A 17,424-nucleotide genomic window follows, 5' to 3' on the forward strand; every position below is an offset into this window, starting at 1 on the left:
TTCTGCAACCTGTAAATCACAAATCTGCATTCTGCAACCTGTAAATCACACATATTTGCCTTCTGCAACCTGTAAATTGCACATATCTGCATTCTATAAATCACACATAACTGCATTCTGCAACCTGTAAATTGCACATATCTGCATTCTATAAATCACACATAACTGCATTCTGCAACCGGTAAATTGCACATATCTGCATTCTGCAACATGTAAATCGCACATATCTGCATTCTGTAAATCACACATCTGCATTCTGTAAATTGCACATATCTGCATTCTGTAAATCGCACATCTGCATTCTGTAAATCGCACATATCTGCATTCTGTAAATCACATTCTGTAAATCGCACATATCTGCATTCTGTAAATCTCACATATCTGCAACCTGTAAATAGCACATATCTACAAACTGTAAATCGCAGATATCTGCATTCTGTAACCTGTAAATTGCCCATATCTGCATTCTGCAACATGTAAATCGCACATATCTGCATTCTGTAAATCACATTCTGTAAATCGCACATATCTGCATTCTGTAAATCACACATCTGCAACCTGTAAATCGCACATATCTACAACATGCAAATCGCACATATCTACAACCTGTGAATTGCACATATCTACAACCTGTGAATTGCACATATCTACAACCTGTAAATAGCACATATCTACAACCTGTAAATAGCACATATCTGCATTCTGTAAATCACACATCTGCATTCTGTAAATTGCACATATTTACAACATGCAAATCGCACATATCTACAACCTGTAAATCGCATATATCTACAACCTGTAAATTGCACATATCTACAACATGCAAATCACATATATCTACAAACTGTGAATACCACATATCTGCATTCTGTAAATTGCATTCTGTAAATTGCACATATCTACAACCTGTAAATTGCACATATCTACAACATGCAAATCGCACATATCTACAACCTGTAAATCGCACATATCTACAACCTGTAAACTGCACATATCTATAACATGCAAATCGCACATATCTACAACCTGTAAATTGCACATATCTACAACATGCAAATCGCACATATCTACAACCTGTAGATTGCACATATCTACAACCTATAAATCGCACATATCTACAACCTACAAATCGCATATATCTACAACCTGTGAATAGCACATACCTGCATTCTGTAAATTGCACATATCTACAACATGCAAATTGCACATATCTACAACATGCAAATTGCACATATCTACAACATGCAAATTGCACATATCTACAACCTGTAAATTGCACATATCTACAACATGCAAATCGCACATATCTACAACCTGTAAATTGCACATATCTACAACATGCAAATCGCACATATCTACCGGTGGTCTATCTAATGGTGGTCGGCAGCATACCCCCCCCCCTTAGACAAGATTAAAAAAAAGGGTTATTATTAATAACCCTTTTTTTAAAGCTTCTTGGGTGGGGGTGTATGCTGCCGGCCACCGATAACACTTTTTCTTTAAATCTTGATTAGCAGGGGGCTATGCTGTCGAGTGCAACCACCATAGTAACCCTGTGGAGGGGGTACCGGTGGCTGGGCTGAATGAATAATCAAGAATTTCTAAGCTGCCATGCGGCAGCCCCTTACCTGATCCTCTCAGGCGGCAGAACAGAGAAGTGCCTGCCAACGTCCCTTCCTTGAGGAAGCACCGCCCATCGCTCACTCAAAGTTCAAGTCTATGCACTTGCTCAGCCAGTCGATCACGCCAGAAGCTGTGGAGCGATCGGCTGCACCACAGAACGCTCTTTTTTTGGCCAAATGATGCGCCTCGTCTGCAATCTTGTAATTGCATAGACATGGAGCTTCCTATATTGCACTGCGCCCGGCGCCAGTGCACATAGGGAGGGAAATTTAAAAAAATACATATTTTTCTCTTAAAGTGACATGTTTTTATTTATTTATTTTTTTACTTTTTTTTTTTTACTACATGGGGGGGGGGGGAGCTACTAGTAACGGCGGAGATCAGCTTTTTTTTCTCCCCATGACGGCGACATTATGGCGGACACATCAGACATTCTTGACACATTTTTGGGACCATTGTCATTTATGCAGAAATTGGTGCTATAGAAATGCACTGATTCCTGTGTAAATGACACTGGCAGTGAAGGGGTTAACCACTAGGGGGCAGTGTATGGGTTAAGTGTGCCCTGGGGAGTGTTTCTAACTGTGGTGGGTGTGGCTACGTGTGACATGTCACTGATCTCTGCTCCCAATCATAAGGGAGCAGAGATCAGTGACACTGTCACTAGGCAGAGCGAGGAGATGCTTATTAGCATCTCCCCGTTCTTTCTCTCCGTGAGGTGATCGCGGGTATCCCCGCAGCAATCGAGTCCGTGGGACCCGCGACCCAACTCGTGGAGCTTACCACTGGCCGCCTCTTAAAGGGCCATGTACAGGTACGTTAGTTTGCATGTACGAGCCCTTCTGCTGACATATATCGGCGTGAGGTGGTCGGCAAGCAGTTAAACTGAGCACAATTATTGCAAAATATCTACCAACTAATCCCGAAAGTCCAACACTGCCATAGTGTTGACGGCATCATGTCTCTCTGCAAATGTGTCAATCGTTTGAGCACAGAAAATACATATCTCATGGCCAAAGGTTGTGTCTCAACACGTTGTTGCCTAGTTTGCCAATAGTTTTTAAGAGGTGTTGCCTCATGTGATTTTTAAAATGCATCTGACAATGTAATAGGTACAATATTTTCTATTTGCCCATGTGAACAAAAAGTCCATAACTAGAAAGATCTTTCTGTTCGTTGCTTGTTGAATTGAGCGTTACATTTTAACATGCGCATGCGCTGTCAATTCCAACATGTTGGTTTTTTGGGCAAAAAATTAGCATTTTGAGAATAGAAATGTAACCACTAATGTTTCAAAAGTCACACGATCGAGCGTATCAAATGTTTTTCTTGAGAGATTTTCTAGCCGTGTATGGCCAGCATAAAAGAGCTATAACACCAATTTACCTATTTCGTTGTTGACAGGGTTTTACCTGACTGCTGCCTGACCCAGGACCTTCATATGAACCTTGTATTTTCTGCTGTCTCGCCCATCACTGACCTGACCCCTCTTCTGCTTTCTTACCCATTGGTCAAGCTCCTTCTCCTTGATGCCCGTGTTTCTGTTTTATCATATTTGAAAATAAAGGCGAGTCTCTGGATGTGTGGCTGTCCAGATCTTCTAATGCTATCATTGGTGAGCTGAGCTGGCACTCCCACCCATGCATCGGCATGGTGTGGCTTTACCTGTAGTGTTGTTATTGCACTCTACCCTTTGTCAATCTCTACCTGGATCTGGCTATTCTCCACTTTCCAGTGTACCATCTCCACATCATAGCCTTCCTGTTCTTGCTCACCCTGTGTTGGGGCAATCCTAAAGGCCACGTAACCTGTCACCAGAACATTTCGAAACCCATGCCCACAATCGGGAGCTCTGGTGGAAACCAGCTATTGCTTAGACTTCTGTGTTTGAGCTTGTGTCACCATCAGAGGATTGTTTCCCAAACAGTCTAATGTGGTGGGAGACCAGATTTTTTTTGCTGCTGTCCAGTAACACTTTCAGGTCTTGTCCCTCCCCCAGATTGTGACTGGGCAGTGAAAGAAGAAACAGCAGACTTATGAGCTGATCTCTGGTCTCTTCTCCTATCAACATGCTGCTTGCACTGCAACACAACTGATTGTCTGCTTGTGCGGCTTTGCTGTGCAGTGGACTACAAGAAGTTGCTGTGATGAGATTTTCCTGTGCAGTGGACTACAAGAGGCTGATTCAGGGACCTGCACTTCTTAGCCCTTGTACACACGGTCGGACATTCTGATGGACAATGTCCGATAGAACCGCGTTGTCGGATAATCCGACAGTGTGTGGGCTCCATCGGACTGTTTCCGTCTGAGTATCCGACGGACCAAATTTTCCAGCTGGGCTATAAAATTTTCCGACAACATGATCCGATCGGACTTTGTCCGATCATGTGTAGAGAATTCCGATCGGACAAAGTGCCACGCATGCTCAGATCAAATTCCTAAACCAAAGCTATTGGCTACTAGCCTGAACGTAGTCCCATCCTAACGAAATAACGTCATCTCGTTAAGTACGATTGGATTTTCTGACAACTTTGTCCGACTGTGTATGCAACAGTTTCGGACAAAATCCGACAGATTTGGTTGTCGGAAAGTCCGACCGTGTGTACAAGGGCTTACACTTCATTTTATTTTTTGTTCCATATATATATATATATATATATATATATATATATATATATATATAATTTTTATTTTATTTTTTTATTTTTTTTTGGTGTGGAGTTCAGGTTTAAAGGGATGTGACTTTCAGAATACAGTATTATTCAGGCATGTGAGTGCAGGTTATGGCTGTTCTTGTATCAGGACACATTTTTGAGATTTTTGTGAGCACTAAGGGGAGCTAGAGTACAGAGTGAGATTTGTAGCATACCGGTAAATGCAGGCAGACTGTGCAGGTCATGTTGGTTTTTGTGTTATAATCAAATACGCTCAGTGCAATACTTGTCCTTGTGCTGGAACCAGGGAGTCAGGAAATAAGGATTACCATTTATAGGTAATTTACCAACTCGATTAAATTTTTTTTTTTTTTAAACATCTGTGTTTATACATATTGCATTTCTTTGCTAGTTTTTAATAATGTTGTACTTGTTTGCATTTTGTTTTGTATGTCAAGCTGTTATCACAGATCTGTATAGGGCTTAATATACATTTACCTTATCTAAACGCAGGAGGGGAGTTCTGGGAAGTATAAATAGCATGCATTTGAATGTCCCTTTTAGACCTGTTTTAGATGTGTTTACACATGTTTGTATTCATGTAGCTGTGTTTTAGAATCTCTAATCAGACCCTGGACGCACAGAATTATTTCCACTCTAAATACAGCTAAACTGACTGCACCCTGTAAATGGCACCATTCAAAAAAATCATAACATGCATTTAGACAGGGCTTGACACATTTTGCTTTGAATCTATGAGGCAGGAGCCAGATTTGTTTTTTTTTAACCAAGGCTGGTCATCAGTAGCGGCCCGTCCATTAAGGGCGCTGCCCCCTCTATCCACACCACCCCCTATGATTACCGCTGGAGTGTAATTTTGAACAGAGTCATATCCAGGTTTGCTGCATCCACTATCCGGTCTGCTGCAACTGAGTGCATGAAGATTGATGGGCTTCCTTCTTACCTTAGTTTACTCTATATATGCTGATGTGACCTTTTGTGATGAAGGGTCCACTACATGGGGTAAGCGGCTGTATTGTTGGGTGCTGGTGACGGGTCTTCCTATTCCCTGCCTATCACAGATTGAACTACCATTGAACATTTGTTCCTGGATTGTCTTTTTTGGATTATGATTTAAGCGCTGCACCTTAACTTTATATGGTCAAATGACATACTTCATTAAAATACAGCAAAAGGCACCCTGTATGCGTTTTTCTGCTATACCGTTTAGTTCTGTGGACTCCAAAGTGTGTATTTGAAGCAGTAAAATGAATGCAGGCTGTGGTTTCCATAACGCACTGTATGGCAGCATAGGTATATGAACAGGCTTGATTCACTTGCATGTCAATCCACTGTGTTGGATTTTCTAAAGGCTTTTCGCCCAGAGCTTGGTAAATGTATTAGGCCTCATGCACATAGGACATTTTTGGCAGTAGACATTTTTTTTTTCTACCGTCATTAAACGCTCCATGTTATCCTATGTGTCCATGCACACATTGGCGCAGCTCCATATTTGTTTTTTCTATTTATTGTGTGTGTATCCCACAGTCGAGCTGCAGCCTATAGATGCATTTGTATTTACTCATACATATGTATTTATTTCATTAACTATTTATAATTGGGTCTAGCACAGTTTTCTTCTTTTTCTATACACATAGGCTGTTATCAGCAGTTTTGGGCAGTGACGTTTTTGAGCAGTAAAAAAAAATAAAAAAATAAAATAGTGGTTTTTGAGATGTTTTTCAGCTGTAAAAATGCTCTAACGCTGATAAAGGCTGGAGAGCTATGTTTTTGAGCATTTAATGTTTTTGATCCATTGAAAAAAAAACAAAAAAACGTTTTTTTCTTCAAAAAATAAAAATAAAAAACGCTAACGCGGAAAAATGCAAAAAATGCTAAACTCTATTGAAAAAACTTCTAAAAACTCATAGTTTTTTAAACGTCCGGTGTGCATGAGGCCTCAAAGCTTTTCCTTGTAAAGAATGCCCAATAAGATGCAAGGAAAAAAAATAAGCATTTTGACTTGAACATCATTTGCATGATGGAAATCAGCAGAGCTTTACAACATTTACTAAGCTCTGAGGGAAACGAGGGCAACTGCACATGCAAAGTGCACAGTCTACTGTATTTGCCTTTTGTAAATCCACCCTAATGATTGCTTTCTTTTTTTTTTCTATGGTAGCTGACTGTGTGGTCAACTGCTGGGAATTGCTTGTCCATAATTGTTGCTGAATAAGCGCATTGTGCAGTAGTTGCAGCCATCCTTTCTTTTGGAAATGTAGGCAAAATACTTGTTCTAGTTCTGTGTGCAGCAAAAAATTTCAGAGGGCGTTTTCAGATTTGTGAAATCTTTCAAATTGCTAGATAAAGCAGCTTTCACTCCCACCTTGCATACTAACTCTTAGCAACCATAGGTTGGCTTCAGTATAAAATAACAAAACCTCTATGCCAGGGGCTCTGGATACAACTATACTATGGTTTGTTAAATGTGGTATAGAGTTGCCAACCCCCCCCAGTAAACTTTTACTGACGCTTCAAAAAAGTACATAGAATTACCGTTTTCAGATCAAAACCATGCAAATTGCAATCCTTGAGCTACAAACATGTACCTGGTGCTATTAGCAATGTGTTTAACCACTTAAGGACCAGGCCTCTTTTTCAGACTCAGTGTTTACATGTTTAAAACAGTTTTTTTTGCTAGAAAATTACTTAGAACCCCCAAACATTTTATATTGTTTTTTTTCTAACACCCTCGAGAATAAAATGGCGGTCATTGCAATACTTTAATTCACACTGTATTTGCGCAGCGGTCTTACAAGCGCACTTTTTTTGGAAAAAAATTCACTTTTTTGAATAAAAAAATAAGAAAACAGTAAAATTAGCCCAATTTTTTTTTTATATTGTGAAAGATAATGTTACGCCGAGTAAATTGATACCCAACATGTCACGCTTTAAAATTGCTCCCGCTCGTGGAATGGCGTCAAACTTTTAGCCTCAAATCTCCATAAGCGACATTTAACCACTTTCAGACCGGACCATTTTGCTGGTAAATGACCAGAGGTCTTTTTACAATTTGGCACTGCGCTGCTTTAACTGGTAATTGCGCGGTCATGCAATGTTGTACCCAAACAAAATTTGCGTTCTTTTCTTCCCACAAATAGAGCTTTCTTTTGATGGTATTTGATTGCCTCTGCGATTTTTATTTTTTGCGATATAAACGTAAAAAGACCGAAAATTTTGAAAAAAAATGATATTTTCTACTTTTTGTTATTAGAAAAATCCAATAAACTCAATTTTAGTCATACATTTAGGCCAAAATGTATTCAGCCACATGTCTTTGGTAAAAAAAAAGTCAATAATTGTTTATTTATTGGTTTGCGCAAAAGTTGTCACATCTACAAACTAAGGTACGTTTTCTGGAATTTACGCAGCTTTTAGTTTACGACTGCCTATCTCATTTCTTGAGGTGCTAAAATGGCAGGGCAGTACAAACCCCCCCCCAAATGACCCCATTTTGGAAAGTAGACACCCTAAGGAAATTGATAAGTGGCATGTTGAGCCCATTGAATATTTAATTTTTTTGCCTCAAGTGATTGAATAATGACAAAAAAAAAAATTTTTTTTTTTTTTACACAAAGTTGTCACTAAATGATATATTGCTCACACATGCTATGGGCATATGTGAAATGACACCCCAAAATAAATTCTGCTGCTTCTCCTGAGTACGGGGATACCACATATGTGGGACTTTTTGGGAGCCTAGCCGCGTACGGGGCCCCGAAAACCAAGCACCGCCTTCAGGCTTTCTAAGGGCGTAAATTTTTGACTTCACTCCTCACTACCTATTACAGTTTTGAAGGCCATAAAATGCCAAGATGGCACAAAACCCCCACAAATGACCCCATTTTAGAAAGTAGACACCCCAAGCTATTTGCTGAGAGGCATGTTGAGTCCATGGAATATTTTATATTTTGCCACAAGTTGGGGGAAAATTACAAACTTTTTTTTTTTTTCACAAAGTTGTCACTAAATGATATATTGCTCACGCATGCCATGGGCATATGTGAAATGACACCCCAAAATAAATTCTGCTGCTTCTCCTGAGTACGGGGATACCACATATGTGGGACTTTTTGGGAGCCTAGCCGCGTACGGGGCCCCGAAAACCAAGCACCGCCTTCAGGCTTTCTAAGGGCGTTACAGTTTTGAAGGCCATAAAATGCCAAGATGGCACAAACCCCCCCCAAATGACCCCATTTTGGAAAGTAGACACCCCTAAATTTAGGGGTACACTAGTGAGACTAGGTAATAAATGGCGGGTGCCCTGAAACTATAAAAAAATAACTAACCAACCAGCGTCACCTGTAACAGTTATATGGTGATCACTGGTGAAAGGGTTAACTAGGGGGCAATCAGGGGGCTTTATGCAGTAGTATATGGGGGTCCCTGGCGCTATAAAAAGCTGCGGCGAACCTAAATACCTACCTGCCTAACCAGCGTCACCTGTGACACTAATACAGCGATCAGAAAAACGATCGCTTATTAGGCTGGGTTCACACTGGAGCGATGCGGGAACGCCACGAATCCGCGGCGGGTTCCCGCATCGCATGCCTCCCGGCGGCAGTTCACACTGCCCTATGCGAACTGCTGGGAGTGTCAGTGAAATGTTAATGACACCCCCAGATCAGTTCGCATATCGCAGTGCGATCTGCAAACTCGGATCGCATGGTGTGAACACCCATGCGATTCGATTCTGCTGCGGGCCAAAAAAAGGGTCCTGTGCGAATTTGCGGCGGGTGCGGCGGGTGCGATGCGAATTCAGCCATACTATCTGTATGGCTGAACTCGAATCGCACAGAGATCGGATGTGATTTGCACTGCAGTGCGGTGCGAATCACATTCGTTCTCATAAACCGCTGCAATGTGAACCCAGCCTTAGTGACACTGGCGACGGGGGGTGATCACGGGGTTAAACCTTTATTGGGGGGGGTTAGGGGGGTACATTAGAACTAAAGGGGGCTAACCCTAACTGCCCTAACAGTTATTACAGTCACAAATGACACCAATGCAAAAAAAAAAAAAAAAAAATGACATTGGTGTCACTGTGACTGGGGGGCAGGGGTAATTGGGGGGGTGATCGGGGGGGTGTGAGTGTGCCTGGCATGTTCTACTGTGTAGTGTCGTGTTGGTGCAACTCACCGATCCTCTCTCCTCGGTGTCGGAACGAAAAATACCGACACGGAGGAGAGAATACATCACTTCCTCTCCTGTGTTTACATTACAGAAGAGGAAGTGATGTCACGGAGCATTTTCATTCGTCGGGAGCGATCGCGAGGGGGTGGCCATGAATGAATGGCCGTCCCCTCGTCCGGGATCGCTCCCGAACGAATACCGACCGCCGCAGGCACCGGGCGGGGGCCCGATCGGGCCCCCGACCCGCGGGCAGGCAAGGACGTACATGTAAGCCCTTATGCCTGCCCGTGCCATTCTGTCGACGTACATCGTCGTGCGGCGGTCGGCAAGTGGTTAAAAAATTCTACAGGTTGCATTTTTATGTTACAGAGGAGGTCTAGGGCTAGAATTATTGACCTCACTCTACCGATCGCGGCGATACCTCACATGTGTGGTTTGAGTACCGTATTTCATATGCGGGCGCTACTTACGTATGCGCTCGAGCTCGTCGTGACGGGGTGTTTTTAAAAACCTTTTTTTTTTCCTTATTTATTTTAATTGATTTTATTTATTTTTACACAGTTTAAAAAAAAAATGGATCACTTTTATTCCTATTACAAGGAATGTAAACCTCCCTTGTAATAGAAAAATGCATGACAGGTCCTCATAAATATGAGATCTGGGGTCAAAAAGTCCTCCGATATCATATTTGGACTGCAAAAAAAAAAAAAAAAAAAAAAAAGTCATTTGAAAAAATTACTTTAAAAAAATATACCTTTTTAAGGGGTATGGGCGGAAGTGACGTTTTGACGTCGCTTCCACCCTCCTATGGTATAGAGACGAGTGGGGGCAATCTTAGCCTCACTCGTCTCTATACCCAGCTAGGAAAAGGACCCAATCGCCTCTGCCGCTACCGACGGCTCCGGTAAGCGACGGAAGGCGCGGGAGGTGGGGGTGAACCCGCCTCGGAGACCACCGTTATCATACAGACGACCGGCGCCTGAAGAGATGGATATCTCGGCTGTGGCAGCAGCTGCTGCCGTTACCGAGATATCCCTCTTCAAAAATAGGACGTACATCGGCGTGCGCTGGTCGTTAAGTGGTTAAGGTATAAGAAAAAGGCAAAAAAAAATTCTCCTATCCCTTTCCAGGATGGCACACCTGAGAGATGAGGGCTCCTCCCTACAGGAAACACAATCAAGTTCTAAACATTAATAATCGGTCTCAATGTAAGAGGGGAGGGGGAAGAAAAACAAACGTATAGAAAATATCCACCCATACTTACAATATAGCGATGAGAGCTGCAGGCCGGCCGACCAATTTACCAGCCCCGGGAGCTGAGGTGGAAAACCCAAGATAATTTGATGGGGAAAAACACTCAGGAGATGGATGTCCCTGGGAGTAAGGTCCCCCGTGGATGGTCAGGGGTGATATGAATGGCATATCCGTGGATCCTCTGTAAATAAGTGTTGAAAAGATGTGTATTATTACATGTAGCGCCCACCACCTTTAGGTGGGTGCTAATAGGTAAAATTGCCAGTGCCTTACTTTTTTTGTTTTTTTTTTTAGGCCTGGTTGTTTCATTTTGGTTTGGGAGGAGTGATAAATAGAGGGGGGTGTGACCACCTGTACTCTGCCCTGGATAAACCTCCCTTGCTTTCCCTAAGAAATGTTCTGGAACGAAGGTGGACTGGGGACAGGAGTGCAGGCAGTGTATATGACCCTGGCCCAAGCATTAATTTGTATGGGCAGGGGCGGGACTGATATATATACTGAGGTCACATGCTTCTTGGGGAGATTGGGAAGAAACCAAGTCCAGTAAAGCAACCAAAAATGTAACTCCAAGGAGAAGGCTCAAAGGCCTGGGGTTTCAGAGGCTCCAGAGCTGGAGAGCAGGAACCTAACCTGAAGGCCTGGGGTTTCAGAGGCTCCAGAGCTGGAGAGCAGGAACCTAACCTGAAGGCCTGGGGTTTCAGAGGCCCCAGTGCTGGAGAGCAGGCACCAGAGGCGGCTCTTTAAGTAGGCAAATTAGGCGATTGCCTTAGGCCTCGCCTACAGAAAGGGCCTCACCGTCGCGCAATTGCCTAATTTGCCTTTCAGGTGTTGTGCTGCTGTTGTGTACAGGGTGGGACACTGGGACTGGGACTCGCAAGTGGCAGGGGGAGTGGGCGGCGGGCACGCTGCACACAGCTGTGGTGCAGAGTGAGCTGATCCATTGCCGCGCTCCGCGGTGGTGGATGAGGGGGGGGGATAACAGTAATGTTCACAGTCACTCGACATGGTGCTGGATGGTGTGGGCATGGTCAGTCTGCCTGCGTCCAATAGCAGGCTCCACTGCTGCAGCGCCGTCCTCCGTGTCCTATCCCTTCCCCTAAAGTCGGCAACGGCGGCCCCAGTGCATGGCGGGAATTGTAGTTCTCCCACAGAGCACAGGCACACAGACTTCAACATGGCCGTCTGGTGCCTGTGCTCTGCAGAGACTACAACTCCCAGATTGCACTGCAGGGCAGAGAGAGAACATTGTGTGTTGCTTCTCTAAATCCTGCTACCTTTAGTCACCAATTAGTCACCAAGGTGAGGAGCAGGGGCAGGTAGTGTCTATAACTGTAAAATACACACACACATATATATATATATATATATATATATATATATATATATATATAAAATATAGTGTGTGTGTGTGTGTGTGTGTGTGTGTGTGTGTATGTATGTATGTATGTATATATATCTACAACAATGCACCCCCAAGTCAAAGACTATATTATCTCTGCATGGGCTTTAGGTCATATTATCAATTCTTGGAGTAGCTTCTTCATTCATGGCAAAGTGCTTCTTTTCTCAAATTAATAATAGTTCATGTATCGTGTACAGTTTTATTTTCCCATATTGTAAAAATAACTTGTCATCTGCTTTACTGAGGTTTTGGTTTGCCTGGATCAATAGGATTAAAATAGTTCCACCATACTGAAGGTTGGTTCTCTTATTCTCTTTGGACCTTAGTAGCTTTTGATGATACAGTGGCTTTGTTTGATGGGCACAGTGGCTGCGTTTGATGGGCACAGTGGCTGCATTTGATGGCACAGTTTGTTTGCCCCCCCAAAAAGTTTGAGCGCCAGCCACCACTGGATGGGATCATCATTGTGCCCTTCTCCTTACTTTTTGAATGACAGGCTGAGGGCATGTACATTCCAGTTGAATGCCATTTAATGAGGCTGGCTGTTGTTCAAACTGGAGGGCTTATTTTATTTTTAATTTTAATTATTTTAATTATTTATCTTGCTCATTCTGCTTTCAAAATTAACGCCAGGCAAACATCTATTCACACACATATGTGAAATGTTTCCTCTACCAAAAGATTTATAATTCTGTGCAGATATTTTTGTGATTCATATTCCTCTGCCAGACAGTACACCCAGAATGGTTTGACAGTACCACCTTCTCTATTACAGTTAAGTAATACAGCAGTGTTACCCTCTCCATAAACCTGCTGACGATGAAGAAGCATTAGACAGTTAAGTTATCAATTATGCTAATTCTGTTGTTATCATGGCTGCGCAGTCTCTGACCGTCTCCTGTATCATTGTCCGCACAGTCTCTGACCATCTCCTGTATCACTGTCTGCACAGTCTTTGACCATCTCCTATATCATGGCCGCACAGTCTCTGATTATCCCTGTATCATGGCCACACAGTCTCTGACCGTCTCCTGTATCATTGTCCGCACAGTCTCTGATCGTCTCCTGTATCATTGTCCGCACAGTCTCTGATTATCCCTGTATCATGGCCACACAGTCTCTGACCGTCTCCTGTATCATTGTCCGCACAGTCTCTGATCGTCTCCTGTATCATTGTCCGCACAGTCTCTGATCGTCTCCTGTATCATTGTCCGCACAGTCTCTGATCGTCTCCTGTATCATTGTCCGCACAGTCTCTGATCGTCTCCTGTATCATTGTCCGCACAGTCTCTGATCGTCTCCTGTATCATTGTCCGCACAGTCTCTGATCGTCTCCTGTATCATTGTCCGCACAGTCTTTGTTCGTCTCCTGTATCATTGATCGCACAGTCTGACCGTCTCCTGTACCATTGTCTGCACAGTCTCTGACCATCTCCTGTATCATTTTCCGCACAGTCTCTGACCATCACCTGCATCTTTGTGGTGTGATTGTCTTTCAGCACCCTGTCTGTGGCTCCAACTTTTCATACCGTGTTAGCCAGGTAAGAGTTGGCTTGTCATTACCATAATAAAACTCCTGTATCGCTGTCGGAACAGTCTCTGACCGTCTCCTGTATCACTGTCGACACAGTCTCTGACCGTCTCCTGTATCATGGCAGCACAGTCTCTGACCGTCTCCTGTATCATGGCAGCACAGTCTCTGACCGTCTCCTGTATCATGGCAGCACAGTCTCTGACCGTCTCCTGTATCATGGCAGCACAGTCTCTGACCGTCTCCTGTATCATTGGCTGCACAGTCTCTGACCGTCTCCTGTATCATTGTCTGTGCAGTCTCTGACCGTCTCCTGTATCATTGGCTGCGCAGTTTCTGACCATCTCCTGTATCATTTTCCGCACAGTCTCTGACCATCTCCTGCATCTTTCTGGTGTGATTGTCTGTCAGCACCCTGTCTGTGGCTTCAACTTTTCTTACCGTGTTAGCCAGGTAAGGGTTTGCTTGTCATTACCATAAAACCGTCTCCTGTATCATTGTCTGCACAGTCTCTGGTTGTCTCCTGTATCACTGCTGGCACAGTCTCTAACCGTCTCCTGTATCATGGCTGCACAGTCTCTGACTGTCTCGTGTATCATGGCTGCACAGTCTCTGACCGTCTCCTGTATTATGGCCGCACACAGATTCTGACCATCTCCTATATCATTGTCCACACGCAGGCTCTGACCATCTCCTGTATCATTTTCCGCAGTCTATGACCATCTCCTGCATGAATTCACATTTACGAGACAGCACAGAGCATAATAAGCAGGCAGCTGCACAATTTGATCTATATCTGTGTGCATGTAATATATATAATATATATACACACACCCACCCACCCACCATATGTTTAATATTTGATTAAAGAATAATTGGTTAGACAAATTTATAGAAACTGTGAATTCATAGTTCATAGGATTTAAGTTAATATATGCACATTTATACAGTTAATTTTTATCGTTTTTATAAAATTTTTCCCATTATGGGTGTGAATGGGGCCTCATGTCTAAGTTTTGCCTAAGGCCTCACAAAGTCTAGAGCCGCCTCTGGCAGGAACCTAACCTGAAGGCCTGGGGTTTCAGAGGCCCCAGTGCTGGAGAGCAGGAACCTAACCTGAAGGCCTGGGGTTTCAGAGGCCCCAGTGCTGGAGAGCAGGAACCTAACCTGAAGGCCTGGGGTTTCAGAGGCCCCAGTGCTGGATGGTCCACACACAGTAAGTAGCTCAAGAAATCCTGGGGAATTAAACCAGGCATCCTGGCTGGGATGGTTCTATTTCTGAGAAACGGGAAGTAACTGCAAAGCGGACGGAGTAGACCGGGGCAGCCCATCTTGCCTCCTGCGATCCTCCCCAGGCCGGTTCAGGAAAGTCCGGATGATACCCCGGTCTACTCCGACCGCTTTGCAGTTACTTCCTGTTTCTCAGAAATAGAATCATCCCAGCCAGGATGCCTGGTTTAATTCCCTGGGACTTCCAGCATCAATTTACCAAGGCGCTTTTCAGATGGGCATTGGTCAGTTCATTAAGGGAAAGGGAATTAGCTACTCAAAAAGGAACTAGAAGGAGGAGGCAGCTCACATTTCCCCTGGACTGCAACAAGAAGAATAACTTATTTGTTCAACCTTTTATTGACTGTGTCTGTTGTGAATCATGCGGGGTGGAAGAACGGAGGTATGTTAGTGCTGTGTGCACCTGTGCCTCATCTCCTAATCCCATACTTGTAGTATGTGTTTTTCCCCTATGTGTAGCGCTGCACTTTGAACACAAGAGGGAGCAGTTGTTCCAAAATGACACACTGCAAACTGAGGGCATGAAGAAAATAAAAAATAAAAATTATAACTGAGGAAAGTATATCTACTCTATTATAATCAAGGGTGACCACCAATGTCACGCTTGCGAAAAATCCAATCGCCTACTAGTTTTGTAAGCTGGGCCAAGGAAGGGACCCCAGGCTTCTAAAGCCTTGGTCTCAAGGTGGATCATGGAAGTCATCTATCTGGCTTATGAGAGTTCTGGGGTCCCAGTACCAGCAAATTTGAAGGCCCATTTAACCAAGGCACAAGCGACTTCCTGGGCTGAGAAAGAAGGGGCCTTCTGGGAACAAATCCGCAGCGCCGCCAGCTGGTCCAGTCAATACGTTCCTGAAGCTCTAACATCTGGAAGTCACAGCAAGACTTGGTCTTTGGCCGGAAGGTCCTACAAGATGTGGTCCCACCCCGAAGGTAGGCCTGTGGTTACTTGATTATCCTCTCCTGGAAAGTGATAGGAGAAAACCTACGCTAGACTTACCATTTAACAGTACTTCTAAGAACCTTCCAGGATGGCAAGTATAGTTCCTGCCCTTTGGCAGAGGGAAAATGGATTAAACACTAGGTGGTGGAGTATCTATGTGGAATGATTCTCCTTGTGAACCAGTTCGGGATTACTTTATTACAAACTGGGGATCAAAGGGAAGGGTGGGGACTTATATTAAGCTGTCAATTGATTGTGTTTCCTGTATGGAGGAGCCCTCCTCTCTCAGGTGTGCCGTCCTGGAAGGTTCGTAGAAATACCATTACCGGTAAGTCTAATGTAGGTTTTTACATGAATGCCAGGTTAATATAACCCAGCACAGAGTTCCCTCTTACATCTGCAGAGTTCCCCTTTACAGTTCAAGGCAGAACTCTTGTAAAAGGGAACTCTGCAGACCCTGAAGTAAAGAAAAACGCTGATGTAAGGTGGAATGCTGCTGATTCTGCTTTAAAGGGAAACTCTGATGCAAGGGGGTCTTTGGTCACCAGAACCCCTCCTACCATAACATAAGAGTTCACAGAGCTCTCTTTAACATCAGACTCCACAGAGTTCCCCTTTACAAAGTACTCCCTTAACTTTGCGGCCTGATGTAAGGGGGAATGCTACAGACCCTCCGTGATGTTATTTAGAACTCCGATGTAAGGGGCCATCAGAGTCTGCTGGATTTCTCCTTATAGTACAAGGGAACTCTGTGAACCCTGATGTAAAGGGGAACGCTGCAGGTCATGATGTAAGGCAGAATGCTGGGGACTCTGGTGTAAAGGGGGGCACTCTGATGTAAGGTGGTCGCCACCAGAGTCCCCCTTACATCTGAGTCTGCAGTGTTTCCCTTTACATCATGGTCCGCAGAGTTCCCCCTTGCACTGTAAGGGGAAATCCTGTAGACTGTGATGTAAAGGGGAACTTTGAGGACACTGATATGGGGGGACTCTGGTGACCATATACTGAATACACTAAGGTACTGATACAAGGGAGAATCTTTTTATCAGTGTGCCCCCTTACCTTAGTGTTTTGACTCCCCAAGTCCCACCTTACATTGGTGATTCCCCTGATGTGTAGCCTGACTGGTGGCTAGAGTAATGTCATGCTGACCTCCTCCAAAAGTGAGTGCTTGCTTGCTGACGTCAGTCAGTCATGGTCCTCTGGCTCCAGGCACCTTGCTTCTCCTCAGCACCACCACCAGTCTCTCCTCCTCCAGTTTTGGACCACGCTCCTGGCTGGCTTTGTTGCAAGGCGCCAAGAAGCACAATGACATCACGCCTGCTACTCCCCCGCCCAAGCCCAGCCATCACAGAACTGCACAGGTGTCATCACGTCGGCCAAGCCTGGCCGACTTCGGAACTGTGCATGTGCAGCCTCCTGGCATTTAGAAGCTATTAAAGGGCCAGGAGGTAGCAGTGGGTTAAAGAAAATAAAATCCACAATATATTGTAGAAAATCATTTAAAATTCATCATAACTGGAAGAAGTTCATA

The 17,424-nt window shown here is 43.9% G+C and overlaps 1 protein-coding gene across 4 annotated transcripts in view; it reads left to right on the forward strand.

The window, feature by feature from the left end:
• Window positions 1-17,424, forward strand: part of LOC143928328 (histo-blood group ABO system transferase 2-like) — a 281,371-nt gene that overhangs the window by 41,613 nt on the left and 222,334 nt on the right. The window contains exon 1 of one of the 4 annotated variants that reach the window (XM_077453175.1): window positions 4,485-4,615. The exons of 2 other annotated variants lie outside the window; for them this stretch is intronic. Coding sequence is in view for 1 of the 2 variants with exons in the window: in XM_077453173.1 (XP_077309299.1) it covers window positions 5,280-5,300 (21 nt within the window). In the remaining variant the exon portion in view is untranslated. Of the gene's footprint in view, window positions 1-4,484; window positions 4,616-5,184; window positions 5,301-17,424 lie in introns of those variants that run through there. One more of the 4 variants, XM_077453173.1, reaches the window with a different exon arrangement.

The sequence above is a fragment of the Lithobates pipiens genome, unplaced genomic scaffold, assembly GCF_037356315.1.
Source record: "Lithobates pipiens isolate NorthernLeopardFrog02 unplaced genomic scaffold, aLitPip1_a1.2 Scaffold_23, whole genome shotgun sequence".
NCBI lineage: Eukaryota > Metazoa > Chordata > Amphibia > Anura > Ranidae > Lithobates > Lithobates pipiens.